This window comes from Polistes canadensis, unplaced genomic scaffold, assembly GCF_001313835.1.
Source record: "Polistes canadensis isolate GaletaPanama2010 unplaced genomic scaffold, ASM131383v1 scaffold_74, whole genome shotgun sequence".
Taxonomy (NCBI): Eukaryota; Metazoa; Arthropoda; class Insecta; order Hymenoptera; family Vespidae; genus Polistes; species Polistes canadensis.
This window is the reverse complement of record NW_014569621.1, coordinates 106,183-122,980: the sequence shown is the minus strand read 5'-3', so window position 1 is coordinate 122,980 and position 16,798 is coordinate 106,183. Positions and strand designations below refer to the sequence as shown.

The 16,798-nt window shown below is 36.4% G+C and overlaps 1 protein-coding gene across 2 annotated transcripts in view; it reads left to right on the top strand.

Moving 5' to 3' along the window:
- Positions 1–16,798, top strand: part of LOC106786431 — a 37,150-nt gene that overhangs the window by 18,416 nt on the left and 1,936 nt on the right. For both annotated transcript variants that reach the window (XM_014747815.1, XM_014747816.1), the window contains exons 2-3: positions 14,447–14,596; positions 16,141–16,181. In XM_014747815.1, coding sequence (XP_014603301.1) covers positions 14,458–14,596; positions 16,141–16,181 — 180 coding nt within the window. In that variant the 5' untranslated portion in view covers positions 14,447–14,457. The remainder of the gene's footprint in view (positions 1–14,446; positions 14,597–16,140; positions 16,182–16,798) is intronic.

Genomic DNA, 16,798 nt, shown 5'->3' with positions numbered 1-16,798 from the left:
TCTCGAAATAAATGTTACATTTTTAAACATTCATTATGCGAATATTAATATTCTTTATATGATATAAAGTGTTTTTTTTTAGTTTTCTAGAAGTTCACAATTTATTATTCAAATTTATATTTCGCAGGAATATATCATGTTCCATTATTCGATGAAATATTTCTAATCAACGCGGATCTATTCTTCTCCTCAATCTGATTTCTATTTTAATCATTAACGCGAGTTGGTTGAAAAGTTTTCAGCCTAATACGGAAACATTTTTGTTCCGATCAAGCTTGCTTTTATTACAAATGAAAAAAAAAGAAAACAAATAACAGTTTTTTTTTGTTGAAGCTCCAAACTTTTTAATCCACCCTCGTACGTATTCAATTGTAAATGAGAATGAAACGAAACATTATCAACTGTCGGAGAAAGATAAATTTTCCATAGTATTTTCTTCGAATTACAAATAATTATTGTACGAGTTACGTAAAAAAGATATTAACGAGTAAAAGGGAGAAAAGTATTTCAACGATTTGAAATATTTTCATTAAAAACGTAATACTTAAATATTTTAATACGCATGAGTCATGTCATTATCATTTTAATACATATGGTATTACGCGAGAAAAACGAGAAGGGAGACAAAAATAATAAAACACTATATAGATAATGAGAAGAAAGAGAGAGAAGATGAGAAATGAAAATCGTCGAATAATTTATAATAAACACCGCTTCGAATTCATGAAGAAATATTTCAACGAAAAGATCATGCATAATTAATAAGCCGCTTGAATTAGACCACCGTTACTGACGAATGCGAGAAACCATTTGGAATAGTGGAGAAGATTCAGTGAAGGAAGATCGTTTAACTATTTTTTCACAACAATTTTGGTATCCATTTTCGTCCCTTTTCTTTCGTTCTTATTCTTTATATTTCCTATGTAATTATATTTTTTATTTTCCTTTCCGTTCTGTTTTTGTTTCTCATCATACAGTAGAAAAACACTATAAAATAGTTAAAAAAAAAAAAAAAAGAGAGGAAAGAGAAACGAAAAATGAATGATATATTTATATGAAAGAACGTTACATGAATTTAATATCGAATATATTATTTATATCGATAATAATTATATATATCGAATTTGGAAAAAAAAGAAGAAAAAAAAGAACACCTTTGACGAAGATAATAGAAAGTACGAGGGATAATTATTCGCGAGTCACCTTTTCGATTGGGGAAAAATTCTTTTGGTATTTATTCGAAGATACCGAGAACGGTGGTTCTTTTTCGCGAGTGGGGAGGGGGTCCCGGGGGTGGTGGTGGTGTAGGGTTGGAAGAGATCGATGCACTCGGGAGATATATCCCAGAGGCAGATGGTTTCGATGGTCGTTAGTCGGTCGAGAGCTCTACAGTGAAAACTTTCTCTACCGTCGAACATCCAAGTCCTCCAGTGGATTTTTTTTGCCCTTTCCATTTTTTTCTCCTTCCTATCTTTTCATACCCCCTACTAGAGTTGGTGCCACAAACGAACGAACGAACGAACGAACGAACGAACGAACGAACGAACGAACGAACGAACTTTGTCTCTATCTTTCTTTCTAATCTTTCTCTCCTTTCCATTCTATTTATCTACTAGCGTTACGTTTTGTCTGATCGATTTTAAAACAACGAATGCTCACGAAATTTTTTTCTACGAGCCTTGTGTGTCCATTCGTGCCAACAGCGCCATACTATTTTAACGGGCCAGCTATTACCAACAATGGCCTCGGTGGAGAACGAAAAATGGAAAGTCGATAAACACGGGGAAATATGAAAGATAGAAGAGAAATAGAAACAGAGAGAGAGAGAGGAAGAGGGAAGAAAAAAAAAAGAGAGAGAAAGAGATTTCAAATCATCCTATTGCTCGACGAAATTTCTCGAAATACCAAACGTTGCAACGCGAGCTTGAACTCTGCTTTATCGCGCGTGCACTCCCCTAATGGTTTAATTTATTATACGAACGTTCCTTCCTACCTACCTACCTACCTACATACCTACCTACCTACCTACCTACCTACCTACCTACCTACCTACCTACCTACCGTAGAACTTGTAGCAACGTTTTACGAGTAGAACAAGGAAAACGGGAAATGAGAAAAAGAATAGGGGAAAGATAAAGAGAGAAAGAATAAAAGTGGGATAACGCATCCCGAGTAAGCTAAAACTTTCGTCGTACTTTTTACATTCGTTATCGAGTTTCCGCGCGTTGCTTCCGCGACAAAACGCTTCGTTCGATATTTAGCATTAACTTTCTTCTTCCATCGTTTAGTCCGTTGTCGTACGCGCCAGCGACTAATTCAACGAAATGTATTCTCGGAAATGTCGACTCTCTCTCTCTCTCACTCTCTTTCTCTCTCTCATAGCCAGCGGAAAACCGACGTTGCTACAAATTCTCGTCGGTCGTTCAAAAGCCCCAACGACACGGCGAAAAAAAATAATGTTAGAGTACTTTCCTGTCCTTCCGTTGAAATAAAAAGAAAAATTAGGAGAGAGAGAGAGAGAGAGAGAGAGAGGKGGGGGAATGGGGGAAATGTTCCTTTTGGTCGTCGATGGTGAAACAGAAAGAAAGAGAAAAAGAAAAAGAAAGGGAAGGGAATGGTATAACATCGGGAATAAAGGTAGTATTACTCCTGTACTACTATTACTATTACACTGGTATGAGGTGTATTCCGTACGATCGATGAACAGCAAAATATCCGAAAGTCGGTTGCTTTTGAGGCCTCGTTAATTCGTCCGAAAAGCTTCGATACGAAAAGTTTGTCCTCCTTTGACGTCCGTGTCCGCTTTTATTTTCTTTTCGTTTCGTTTGCCCGCTACTATTACTACTACTACTACTATTACTATTACTCCTCTATCCTTTATTCGTCCACGAAAAATGTATTCTCTTTCTAACTCCATTTTTCCATTTCTCCATCTCTCTCTCTCTCTCTTTTTTTTTTCTATTCCTTGCCATTTTTCTTTCTCCATCGAGAGATACACAGTGGCATTCATCGAACTACTCGCAGAAACTCTCGATATCGTCTTTCTCTCGGCAAAAGAAGAATAACCGTCCTCGTCCTCGTCCTCGTCGTCGTCTAGAGTGGACCACAGCAGCACTTTGTGAAAACGGTAAAGAAGAAATTCGTGAAATATATATATATATATATATATATATGTGTAACGTCGGGGTATAATCAGATATGGGAAGCTGAGATAGATCGGCTTTATCGCGGACACGTTATAGTGCAAGTACGAGTTCGGTGAAAAATGTTACAAAGATTTACGAGCACCGTGACGGTTCTTCGAATCTCGTTCAACTCATAAATAAACGTATAGAAATATATGTATGCGACTCCAGAATCTGCGAGAGAGAGAGAGAGAGAAAGGGAGAGAGTGAGATTGAGAGGAGAAAAAAGAAACAAATCAAAAGTGAAATGAAAAGAGAAAAGAGAGAGAGAGAGAGAGAGAGAGAGAATCATAAATCGTCTTTCGTTTGGTTGCTCGGTCATTTGCAAAGCATGAAACATTAACGTCTGATCGGATATAAACGATTGACTTGTACTACTTAAAAATGTCAGACAAATATGTATATGTATTATATAGGTTGTCCCATAAGTTCCTTTCTTTTTTCATTTTTTTTATGCGACTTCAATAGACGAGATATTTGTTGTTTAAGGTTGATTTACTGTGTTAAGTCATATATAACGTGACACGGAAAGAACTTATAGGACAAGCTAATATTTATATGGGCGTCCAGCTTTTACTACTTCTAAATGTTTGACCGTAATAAATGAAAACTTACTGACTCGTACTACTTAAGTTAACCAACCGGGAGGACGATCGAAGACGACAAAAATGTCGGGTAAAAGGGAATAAACTCGCGTTACCGTCCTGTACAGTACGGTCCTAACTACGAGGACGCATCGTCCTTTAGTGCCGCTTCGTGAATAAGTGGAGCGCGGGATAAAAGCAAAGTTGCTAAGTGTATAATTAACAGGCGTGAGAACGTTAAGCGAGTTCAAACTCGAGAGTATTCAAGAGGAGACGAGAGGAAGGAAGAGGTGACGAAAGTGGGGTACATCTTATTACAGAACACCTGGAACAAGTTGGCCCTTAGGCGCGACGTCACAAAAATCTCATCAAGAGAGTAAAAGAGAGAAAGAGTGAGGGGGGGAAAAAAAAAAAGAGAGAAAAAGAAAATGGGCAAAGGAAAATCTCATTTAATGCTTTTTAAATCGTACCCTTGGCATCTCTCGCTAAGGAAAAATTATTGTCATATTAAATATAACAACGTGAACAACGATCATTATCCATTCCCCGTAACCCTTTCTCTACCAATTATCTTTCGATTATTTTCCAATTTATCCTCTCTCTCTCTCTATCTTTCTTCGTCAAAGCTCCGAACAAAATTCCACGCGTGTCTCTAATCCGGGGCTCTCGTCTAACTCACGCTCCGTAAAATCGAACAACTACGTTCTCTCGTGCTACTCTACGAGATAATACTCTATTCTCTATCCTATAACGCTGGCCGATAAGCAGGGACGATAATAACGATAATAACGTTCGTCGAGTTATACGGGGATAGATAGAAGAGGGAAGAAGACACTATTATATCTTGCTTCACATCTAACTGCGTTTAGCAACCCTAAGCCTACCTACCGAGTTAATAACACACGCCACTAGCGAAATAATCCTACTAGCCAAATATCGGAACACTCGAATGGGAATAGCGATGTGACTCTATATATACTAGCGCACGAGAAAAACGTTCGAAACTTTTTCACTTTACCATTGTTAAAGCATTTTGTGTATCCGGAAGGAGCCTAATGTCGTTCGAGTAGAGTAGAGTAAAGTACAGTATAGAATAGTAGAGTAGAGTAAAGTAGAGTAGAAAAGAGAATAGAAGAGAAGAGAAGAGTACAGCACAGTGCACTGCAGTGCAGTGCAGTACAGTGCAAAACAGAAGGGAACAGAGGAGAGCAGCATCGTTCACTGTCGAAGAGAGGGAAAACACGAGTGGATGCGACGCGACGCGAAGCGGAGAAAAATTCTATGACAAGCTACATCATATATACCACAAGCCTACTAACACCCCCATTCGCAACCCCTTCCCACCTCTCTCTCTCTTTCTCTTTTTCCTTTTCGTCTCTTCGCTCGGTTTCCCGCCCATTCCATCAAGCAACCGGCGTTCACCAGACGTCTACATTGCCCAACGTCGTCGTCGTCGTCGTCGGCGTCGTTCACGGAAATGCTACGCTGAAAAAAGCTTTCTCTTTCGCGAAGGAAAAGAGCGTACTAGCAGGAGAGACTTTGAAAACGTGTGTTAGAGAAAGAGAAAGATTAAAAAAAGAGAGAGAGAGAGAGAGAGAGGAAGAGGGGATACACGAGTAACGCGACTCGTGGTCTAGAGGGATGAAAGTGAAAAGAGAAAAGGGTAGTAGGAAAAGCGGCACGGTAGAAGGCACGTTAGTGGAATTCGCGAACGGTTTTACGCGAGAATCGTGGCACCACCAACGACGATCACGACGACATCTCATACTAGAATGGCTAGCCTATATTTCATCGGGGCGTCTACCTTTTCCGAATATTTCTTCCCCTTTTCTATTATTCACTTTTTCTATCCTACTTTATCCTTCTCCTCTGTGTCTCTGTCCCATCCACTTTTATATCTCCAAGTAAGTTATGTTTTATCATATACGGTTTATCATCAAGTTTGCACGTATATACGCGAGTTTTCGAAACAAAGCACGAAAGTAGTTCTTTGATATTACGATTTTGCATTTTATTTTAACGCGTTAACCAACTAACACAAAGCATTCCTTTACTTTTGAAAATAACAAAAATTGGACAAACTATTTCTATAAAATAATATCAACAATAGCGTTCATATATCCGAACGATTCTCGAGAATCATATATTTATGAGAAAAAAATAATGAGAGGAAAGAAAAAAGGAAGGAGAAAAATAATAAAAAGAAAAGAAAAAACAAGCTTGAATATTCGAAAGAAGAAGCATATAAAATCTTTCCAATCATTTTCGCATAAACGCGCGTGGCTTGTATCATGTAAAGGATGTTTCAACATCGGTAAGGTATTTCCATCTCGTTGATGTGCATCTACAGAACACGCCTCATCGCTCGTAATAGCTCGCATTCGCGCCTTGTATTTACCTTTGCACGCGATCGTCCGTTTCTGATACATCCTATAAGCTTCCGACCGACCCCTTTCCCCCTATTTCTCTTTCTCTCTCTCTCTCTTCCTCTCTCATATTCGGATTTGCATTAACGTACAACTAGTGCAAAGCCGCGAGAATTCGCATCCTCTTTTACTAAATGTGGAGTTTGGTTTGGCCTCTCTCATCGGCTTATCGTTCGAACGTTTGTATATATATATATATTTTCATATCTGTAGTAATACAATTCGGTATGCCTTTTAATTATCGTGTTAATATGTTCCCATACGCGTATTAATCAACTTGTTTGAGTCCCTCGACACAATGCCAACGCAAATAGATACAATAAATTTATTAAATTTCTCTCTCTCTCTCGCGCACGCGTTTTATTTATTTCTAAATTTATCTAACTATATATCTCTCTTTCTATATCTCTTTTTCTCTGTTTAAGAAGACCCTCGCGGGATACTCGCTAAATTTTCAAATTTAAACCAACCGCCATCGGCACTACGTGAAAACTTGGAAAATCCATTTCCCTCTCGTATATTCTCATTGTGGGATTAAATCTTAATCGGCCTTGGGTCGTAGTAATTAGCCGTGGCATAGACAATGCAACACCTCGATTCTGTACATGGTAATTCTTTATGTGTATATTATATATATATATATATATATATATATATATATATCCACGTTCGTTCCATAGACATATATTTCTATAGACCAACCCGAAATACCCTTTTTTTTCATCCCTACTTACATTAATTTTTTTCGATAACCAACTTTTTCCCTTTTTCTTTTCATCTATGAACTAACCGGGAACAAATTAATTTTCAATGTTTCGCAAGGAAGATTGGCGAGAGCCATTAAATTCGCTGTACGCTCGGAAGGTTAATTAAGGAGAAAAAAGATAAAGATAGAGATAGAATCACTTTCCAGCGAATTAAACTGCAAGTAACCACGAAGATAGAACATCCTCGAAATTCTTCTCCCTTTTTTCCGTCTCTCTTATTCTCTCTCTCTCTCTTTCTCTCTCTCTCCAAAGCTACTTACTACCTTTCCTTTTCCCAACGCGAATATTACTATACGTTTCCATCTCTTTCTTCATTTTTGTTCATCTACCATTTCTCTCTTTTTTTCAATGCGGATCATTTTAATTATACTTCTTCATTTTAATTACCACACTCGGACGAGAAACGCGTTTACGTCGCTAATCAACTTAAACGAGTAGTATTTCATTGTTTCACCGCGAAAAAGAAGGGAGGAAAAGATGAGAGATCGAAAAATAGCTGAATATTCGAAAATATTATCCTCGCATTTCTATATTTCGCTGGAATTTTGTGCTTTGAAAGGTTGATGGAAAAAGACACCATTTGTCGTTCGTTTATTCATTCGTTTTTTTACTCTCTCTCTCTCTCTTTCTATCAATTTATTTATTTTACTTTTGGGAAAAAGCTTACACGATTCAAAGAGAAATACAATTAAAAGTATCTTTCGTCGATACTCGTTTTTACTCGGATTATAATATCTCTCTCTTGATTTCTTTTTCTTTCCCTCTATGTCTTCTTTTCTTTATCTTTTTCTTTCGTAGCAATTTATAGAACAGGACTTTGACGTAAACGTGTCCCAGGACAGACGTCGTTACTCCGGCAAACTCATTGTCGGTTCGAAACTTTACCTTTCGTTTCGCTTAGAAGACGAAGAAAGCATCTTTTGAAAGCGTTGTGAAACGAGAGAATGAGAGAGAAAGGTGAGAGAGAATGATAAAGAGAAAGGGAGAAAGAGAAAATCTATTTGTAGAATTACGGAGTTTTAGCCCCAGGTATTTTTCTCCATTTACAGACTCCTCCCCTTCTTTCTCCCTTGAAACGCGACACATTTGCATCACACAATATATATATATATATATATATATATATATATGTATTAAAATATATAATTTTATGGATATGTAAGTGCTCTGATAATTATGATAATGCACTAATTGTAAGTCAGAAAGGAACAATTTATTTCACGATTCATTTCATAATGCTTTTAATTTTATTACTTAGATAATAAATTATCAAATAAGAGTGTTTTCGATAGAAGCAAAGTTTAATATGGAATAATTGTATTCCATATTTACGATATTATTCTACATATTATAATTCTTTATGAAAGGAAAAATTCCTGTTCGCAACTCTGTTCACTTGTACAACCAATTACGGGACACTCTATATATACTGCAATTGGAAGATTCGTATCATCGAATAAAAAAAAGTTATATGGTAATAATAATAATTCTATCTAATACGAACCAATATCGATTTTGTTTCTTTCTGTTTTCTCAATAAAAAAAACTTTTGACCTACCCTCTGTATACACAAAGAGTTTGTACCGTAGTACCAATTATACAGAATCGCAAACGATAGTGATTCCGCATAAGCGAATAAAGAGCTTACGTTATCGATTTTCTAGACCAAAGAGATCGAAGAAAAAGAAAGAGAGAAAAAGATTCGAATTATTATTGCGAAAACATAATTTCGATCAATCATCATTCCCACGGTTAGAGTTCTTTTCTCCCTCTGATTTCGTTTTTTTTGTATTTTCTTCTCCCTAGCACCATCAGGGAAAATCACGTCCCGATGGAAAAAGCATAAGCCTTCGTTATCGAACAAAATTTAACCGAAAAAAGCTCGTAACTCGGCACGATTTTCTCCACCGGCAGAGATTTTTGTTTTATGACAGTTTGGCAGACCGGCAGGCAGACTGAAAATTGAAACGATTTCGATAAATTCTTATTGATGATTCGTTTCGTGGCTCGTTTATTTATTACTTTGCAACGCGATCGTATTATTCATTCACTCGTATATGATGGAATCGTTTATTTATTCGTTTTACCTATCCTCGTATAATTATTAATAACGATGCACGGAAGCGATCACAATTTTTCTATTTACATTCGTGTAAATCCTCCCCATTCGGTCGTGGAGAATAATTTATAGACTCGAAAGTAAAATTCGATAGCCGATATTGGAGAAATTCGCGCGCGAGGTAATTATTTACTCGTAAATAAAACGTTTCGAATTAACATATTGTATGTAAATATATATATATATATAAAAGAAAGAAAAAAATGTGCAATACAAAAAATAAAACAATCAAAAAGAAACGGAAAAAAATGTATGTCGTCAAAGTTATGAAGCTTGGTTCGCGACCAATATCGATGATTCATTCGACCATACATTTAAGATGATTATCGACGAGCGTCAAAGTGAAATGCGGGCAACGAATTCCGCTTTAGCTTTCGACTGAAAAGTTTAAACTCTGACGCGAACTTTAAAGCCTGCACGAGTAACAACTAGCTCTCTTGCTTTTTCGTCAGAAGAAGAGTATCTAACCGTTCCCTACCAAATCCTACCAACGTAGCTACTCAAAATTCAAAACACTCTTACTCCTTTCAACCAATTTTACTAGTTTCATTTTAAATTAGAGAAATGTGAGTAAATACTTCGCATACGTTGCGGTTGTACAAATGTGTTTGCCTTCGCGATTCCATAATATTATTTTCTAAAGATTCAATTTTATTCTCCTTCTTTTTCTTTCTCTCTCTCTCTCTCACACACACACACAAACATACACACGCTATCTCAATCTTTCTTTATCCGAGCTCATCTCGAAAATAATGGAACGATTATTTATTGTTTTAGGTACGTTACGATTGTACAAATGTGTTTTATCTTTGCTATTCCAAAATATTATAATCCAAAAGACCTGAATTTTATTTTTCTTCTATCTTACTGTTTATCTTCGTTTTAACCGAGCTCATCTAGAAGATAATCGAGTGATTATTTGTCGCGGCACGAGTAATTATCCATCTTCTTCATCTTTTAAAGAGGACAAAGATTTCGTCGAAACTTCCATCAAACTTTTCCTATCGATTTCACCGTTATAGACGATCTTTCAAAACGAACGACAGCTCGCAAATGGAGAACTTGATGGATGATCCCCGAGGGTTGTTATAATTATTCGATATTTACGTTAGTTCGATGTGTATTTCCCTACGAAATTAGTGCAACGATTCTTTGATAATTTCAATAAACTAATAATCGTGTTGTTCTTGATAATAAAATAAATATACGCGAGCATTATTCGCGTTTGCACAAACGTTTACATTATTCTTCGAACGAATGGAAAAACATAGCGACAAATAAAATGGCTAATGTTAAGTACATACACTTTAATAATGAATACCAGAAAAACGCGAAAGACACTTTCTTTCGTTTATTCAACTCTGTTGTTTCTCGTTGTGCTACTATTACGCGTACATTTTCTACATTCTCTCAATAACTTGTTGAGTACGCAAAAAAGAAGTGACGTCATCATAATCCAATAAAAAAAAAAAGAATAAATTCGCGTAAATTGAATTAATTTAAGTCCATCCAAATATCGGACTAAAGTTTGTCCATTCGAAAACACGACGACAAAAATGACATTTTAAACGTGTTAGCGTGCGTCTGGATTTTTAAACCGTATACACACTAGCTGAAATTAAATTATATAGTCTAAAATAAAAAAAAAAAATAATGCAGAAAATGATTAGAACGAAAATTGTACGAACGAAATGACGAGAGAAACGAACCGATAAAAATTCACGCTTGGTATAAATATGATGCTTTTTCTTTCTCTATCTATCTATCTCTCTCTTTCATTCTCTCTGTCTCACTATCCAGGAAGATAAATTGCAGGACGTTACGTGACAAAAGCCACGATGCGAAAGTACGTTTTTCGTTGGAACGTAGGTGAGCCTCGGTAGTGAAAGCACTCCTAATGACTTGCTACGGAAACAAAAACAACACGAGGGCTCGGAGCTTTTACCGCGACAGATCCTCATAAAAGTTTCCGTCCACGAGGGACAACAACTTCCCTTTTAGCAGCTTCGATCGGGCTGTTTGGCCGTGTTTAATTACGTCGATTAAAGCGTCCCGTGTCACCGCAAAGCGGTTCTCATGAACATCGACCATGGACCTATCTTTGTCCCTCGAGGAAGGAAACCAGTATTTGACCTTATCTCTGTATGTCTGTCTCTCCCTACCACCACCCCTAAGTCCCCCCCTGCTCACTCTTTTTCTAGTCTAGCAGAAACCCTAATACAAGGAGCCAGCCAGGGCTGCACGTGATAGGTCAATCGGTTCGTAGAATCAAACTCTCTGATCGACATCGAAGAACCAACCTGCCGTGCACGTTTCTACCATCGAAAATTCTTTCTCTCTCTCTATCTTCCTATCCTCGTCTCCCAACTATCGATTCACGTGTTCATCGGTGTCCACACTCGACCGATTTGGCCGAAATCCCTACTTGCGTTCTAAATCGAGAAAATGATGGTCCCCCTAGTACGAGACCACCCAATCGCTTCTCCGCACCTTTCTCTTTTTATTTTTCTTTATTTCTTGGGTTTTTTTTTCTTTTCTTTTTTTCTCCTCGTCCTCGAAAAAAATGAAAAAGAAAATTGTAATTCTTTAAGCGATAAGAATGAAGAAAATCCCTGGATAGAAAATAAAAATAAGTCGATCGAGTTTATCGATTAACTATTACCGTCGATTTCAAAAGTTCACAACGAGTGGTTCCACGCGAAAGACCGAAATCGTTTCGAGAAAGGAACGTTCGAAATTCTAAAAGTTGGATATCCTCATTGACCGACAAAGAACGTCGCTCGAGTGCACCGATTTAGCCGAACGACCACTCTTTCCTCTCTCTCCCTTCTCATCCCTCTTTCTCTTTCTCTTTCTCTCTCTTTCTATTCTTACACGCTTCATCGGACTCAAAAGTTTCGGCATAATTTGCTTCCTTCCATATACGATATGGGTAAGCTTGTATTTTTTCCAAAAAAAAAAAAGAAAAAACGACGATTGACGTGACAACGATCAAGATTTATTACAAGTAATCAGCATTCACCGATGACTGAACGATTGATCGAACAAATTTGACGTGAAGGAAAAATAAAAAAAGTATGAAAGGAAAGAGAGAGATGAAACCTTAATGATAAAAAAGAAGAAACCTTTCAGATTTTCGTACGAATGTATTGTATTAGATAAAAAAAAGAATGAAGGAAGGAAAAAAAATGAAAAGTTAGGTTGATTTGTCAAAGTTTGAAACGATCGTAGCTGGAGTAGTCAATTGAAACTCTTGTCTCTATTCCCCTCGCGTAGGACGCAAAGCGTGAATTTAAACGAGATGAATCACGACCGATTCGAATACTGGAGAAGGGAAATAGGGGGTTGGTCCATTCCCTTTTTGTAATCATAATCAATCGATCTCTTCTAATTCGAGCAATCTCATTAGTTTCGAACGATCGACGTCGAGCACGTATAGATAGATAGATAGAACCTGATCAAAGGGTAAATCCCGACGAATTTCCTAACTGACTCTGATCATCGTTAAATCAGGATTATCCACTCGAAATGCATGAAGGACGTTGCTCGATCGTTAACGAATGGAAGATTCATTTCGCGGCTAATCAACGTTTCAAGGATGAGCCAAGAAACGAAAACGGAACATGGAATATCTTAAATGTTCGATGACCCAGCATAGTCATTTTGGGAATGGAACGAATCTAACCAAAACCAACTTGCTCTTCAATCGAGAACTAGTCGCCCTTCTTGTCTTTTCTCTACCCCTCTCTCTCACTCACTCACTCTTTCTCTTTTACTCTCTTTCCTTCTCTCTAGACATTCTGATCCGGATTTCAACTTTCCCCTATCTACCGAGATACGCTCGAGTTTCATTTCGAAAGACGTTTCCTCTATCTCCGACCGCAGCAGCAGCAGCATCATGGACTATTTTCACTTTGATAGGGCCAAGGGTTAGTCGTAAAAGGAACGAAATTTTGTAACGTTTAATCGAATATCTTAAACGAACGAATTCATTTATTTTAAATAAGGACTAAAGTTTCTTTCATTTTCTGTAATGAATTTTTCTATAAGAAATCGGTAAATAATTTAGAAATCATCTGCATCCTTTGAAATAATTGCACGCTACTAGATAAACGTGTTATCGATTATACCTCTTTCTCTTTCACCTCCTCCTTATTCTCTCTCTCTCTCTCTCTCTCTCTCTCTCTATTCTATAGAAACTATATCTCTGAACTTAGTATGTTCTAAACGTCTAACCGCGTAGGTACTTATAGTATAGAGCAAGGAGAGTTAGAACTCTCCTTATTGGTAGTAAAAGGGCACGTTTAGGGCGGACAACCGTGAACCGGCACGCCTTGCTAACAAAGTTTCTCCTAAAATGTCCGATCAAGACTATCCATTTCCTTACTTAACTTAACATCGTGTACATGCATACTTCGATGAATATAGTACCACGAGCGAAGGTTAGGTTAAGGATTAAAGTCGAGAAATGTATACGTTGGTATAACCGGAAATTCTCTTATGTCCTTGTGCATCGTTTTATGTCAAACACAGAGGACACGCATAAATGCATACACGTTTTACCAAGATAGAAAGCAGCAACGTTACATGGGAAAAACCAAGGACGTCTGTTCGAGGTCCACCGGAAATTATTTCATTTCCGATAGTCTTTATTTTTTCGCCATTTTTCCTTCACCGAACTTCTACCTTCTTCTACACTTTTTCTAATACAGTTAGATGTACTCGCAAAGTCAGCACGGTTTCTTTCATTTTTTAAAGTACACGTAGAGACAAAATCTTATTCTCCCAGTTCCTTTCTCTCTTTTCCTCTCTCTCTTGAGAAATAAAACCAAAGAAAAATATGTTTGGATCTGTGAAATGCGAGTGTCCTACTAAATTTATTCCATTAATTTTTAAACTCCGTATTATCTAGACGATTTCAACAAGTTCCTTTTTTATTTTTCGAATCTCAATAACATACGTTAAGCTTTACGATACTACCGATCGGTAATTTCGATGAAAGTTCTATGAACTCAGGTTTTTCTTTACGATTTCGCAAACGTTTTATTCGGTCTTTTAAAACACGTTCCAAGTGTATAATACGGGAAGTATAATAAACCCTTATACAAGATTACTATGATATATATTTTCAAGAGAAACATCAAATCTATGAAATAAAAAGATTAATAAAAAGAGAAATATCATTTATATCTTTAAAAATGAATTTTTCTCACGTACAAAAGAGTCTAATAACATTGACTTTCGAAATGACAACTCGTGGAAGAAAAAGTTTTATTGAGAAAATGAAGAAAAACTTAATGAAGCTCTCTCTCTTTCTTTCTCTTTCTCTTTCTCTACGATTTCTTTTCTTTATGATTATTTACAGAGATGTGAGGAATGATCACGTGGGTGATGGTCGGGCTGCTCCTGGCTGCGGAAACTTGCGGCAGAAACGTCCAATCTGGAAACGGGAAGGAGGAGACGAAACAGAAGAACGGCCTGAAGGGAATAGCCACGGATGAGGAGGACATCTATCGTAAGTATATATACATGTACATATATATTGTATATTACATAAATACATATGTACCATATACCGAAAAGAACCTTAAAACAAGTGGAGGGAGAAAAGAAGTAGCTTGCTTCGAAGAAAAGTTCAACTCTCCTCCCTTCGAAACTCTCGAAGAAAATACTGAAAAGGGGTGGGTATAACGGATCTATGATTTGTTCGAGTGGTTCAAGTTTATCCTTTTGATCGGGACCCACTAATCCGCGTACCATACACTTCATATACAACCTTCTACACACACAAATCTTTATTTCTTTAAATATATAAATAAATAAATAAATAAATATAAATATATATATATATATATATATGTGCACCATTAAAAATGTTTTATTCGATCGTAAAGAATAGGACGTCATAGTTCGGAAAAATGTTGAGTTCCAAAGTTCGTGTTCCAATTCTATTTGAAAGAAGAACACGCTTCTTCTCCGAACTCTAGTTTGCCTGTCGACTTTATATTATCGAAAGTTCGAGGTTCGTAACAAAGGATTGATCGTCGAAGGAAAATCGAGACGGTGGAAGAGAAACGATCGAATCAATGGCGATAGCACAACTCTCGTCGTTCTAAACTCAACTCCAAACCGAGAGTTTAGAGTTTTGTGAAATTCTACTATTTGCTTCGAACGATCCTATACGATAGGATAGATAGATAGATATATATGTGATCCTCTTTTTTATCCCCGTTGAGCGTTAGTTACGAGAGGATTAAAAAAAGCTCCAACGCACGAGAATAACACGACGGAATCGATCACGATTCCTGAAAACTCAACGACCAGGTGTGATGTATCAAATTAATAACTGATATATACATATAACTATATATATATATATATGTGTATGTGAACGCTGATGCGTAAAACTAATTATTCAGTTATCGAGTAAATAGATTTAGAAGTTAGATGGATTTCATTTTTTCTCCATTTCAGAAAAATTTGTTTTTTTTTTTAAATTTTTAACTATTAATTTTCATGTTTTTTTTGCTTGTATGAAATTACGATGCGCGAGGAGATATATTTTTCATTTTTATTTTAAAACGACACAAAAGAGGAAATAGATACTTTTAATTAAATTTATAATTGTACTAATAATTATGACAAGTGTGAACAGATTATAAGTCACAGTATGGAAACAAATTAAATATAGACAATTTATATTGTATATTATAAAATAAATCATTAAATCAATTAGTATTATTTTTCAAGATAATCCACTGTCATAATTACCGAAGTAATTATTCACGACTCAATATATATATATGTATAAATATATGCATACACGTGAAATGTGAACACAGATTTAATAAATTAATTATTTAATTGTTAAATAGATAATTTTTGAAATCATATATAGATTTTAATATATCTCTTATTGAAGAGAAAAAAATATAAAAACTAATATTCAATATTCTTCTACGATCAAATTCATAAGATAGAAAAGAACAACGTATATGTTAGAAAAGAAATGATCTAACAAATACATCCTCATGGTGGATCTCTTTTTCATTGTTTCAGGTCTAACGTGCTACACTTGCGTCAACGTCAGCGACAACCAGGTATCGAATCGACGAGTCCATTAAACTCTCCTTTAAAAGTCCCTAATACCTCGATTGTGTGCCAGCTTGGAGGCACAATTTCGTCCAAATCGGAGGATAGTTGTGGCATCGATTTCGACTTCTTTTAAACTCTTTTCTTCATTCCTTTTCCTTCCAAAGCTCTCCTCTCTCTCTCCCTCCCTCTCACTCTTTCTTTATCTTTCTCATTTATCTATCTATCTTTCCCTCTCGCCATTTCGTTCAAGTTGTCTCAAGAGAGAATTGCCAATATCGGTCCAGTTGGCGATTTTTCTATCGCCGATCGAAAACACGAAATTATAGCCGAGTAGATTGCAACGAGTGCTTTGGTCGGGGGTAGAATAAATTCTGCGCACGTCGGTATACACAAGCCTTTCCGGTTCCGAAAAAACTCAACGCCAAAAAATATACTTTCAAATACATAGATAACGCATATACACACACACATTTATATATATATATATATATATATATATATACGCAAAAGAGTAGTAACGTATTTATATATATATATAGAAATATATAGTTCGGTCCATTACCGTCCAAGCCTTGCTTAAATTATTGTCTCATTGAATATTCTATTCGGACGTACCATTCAG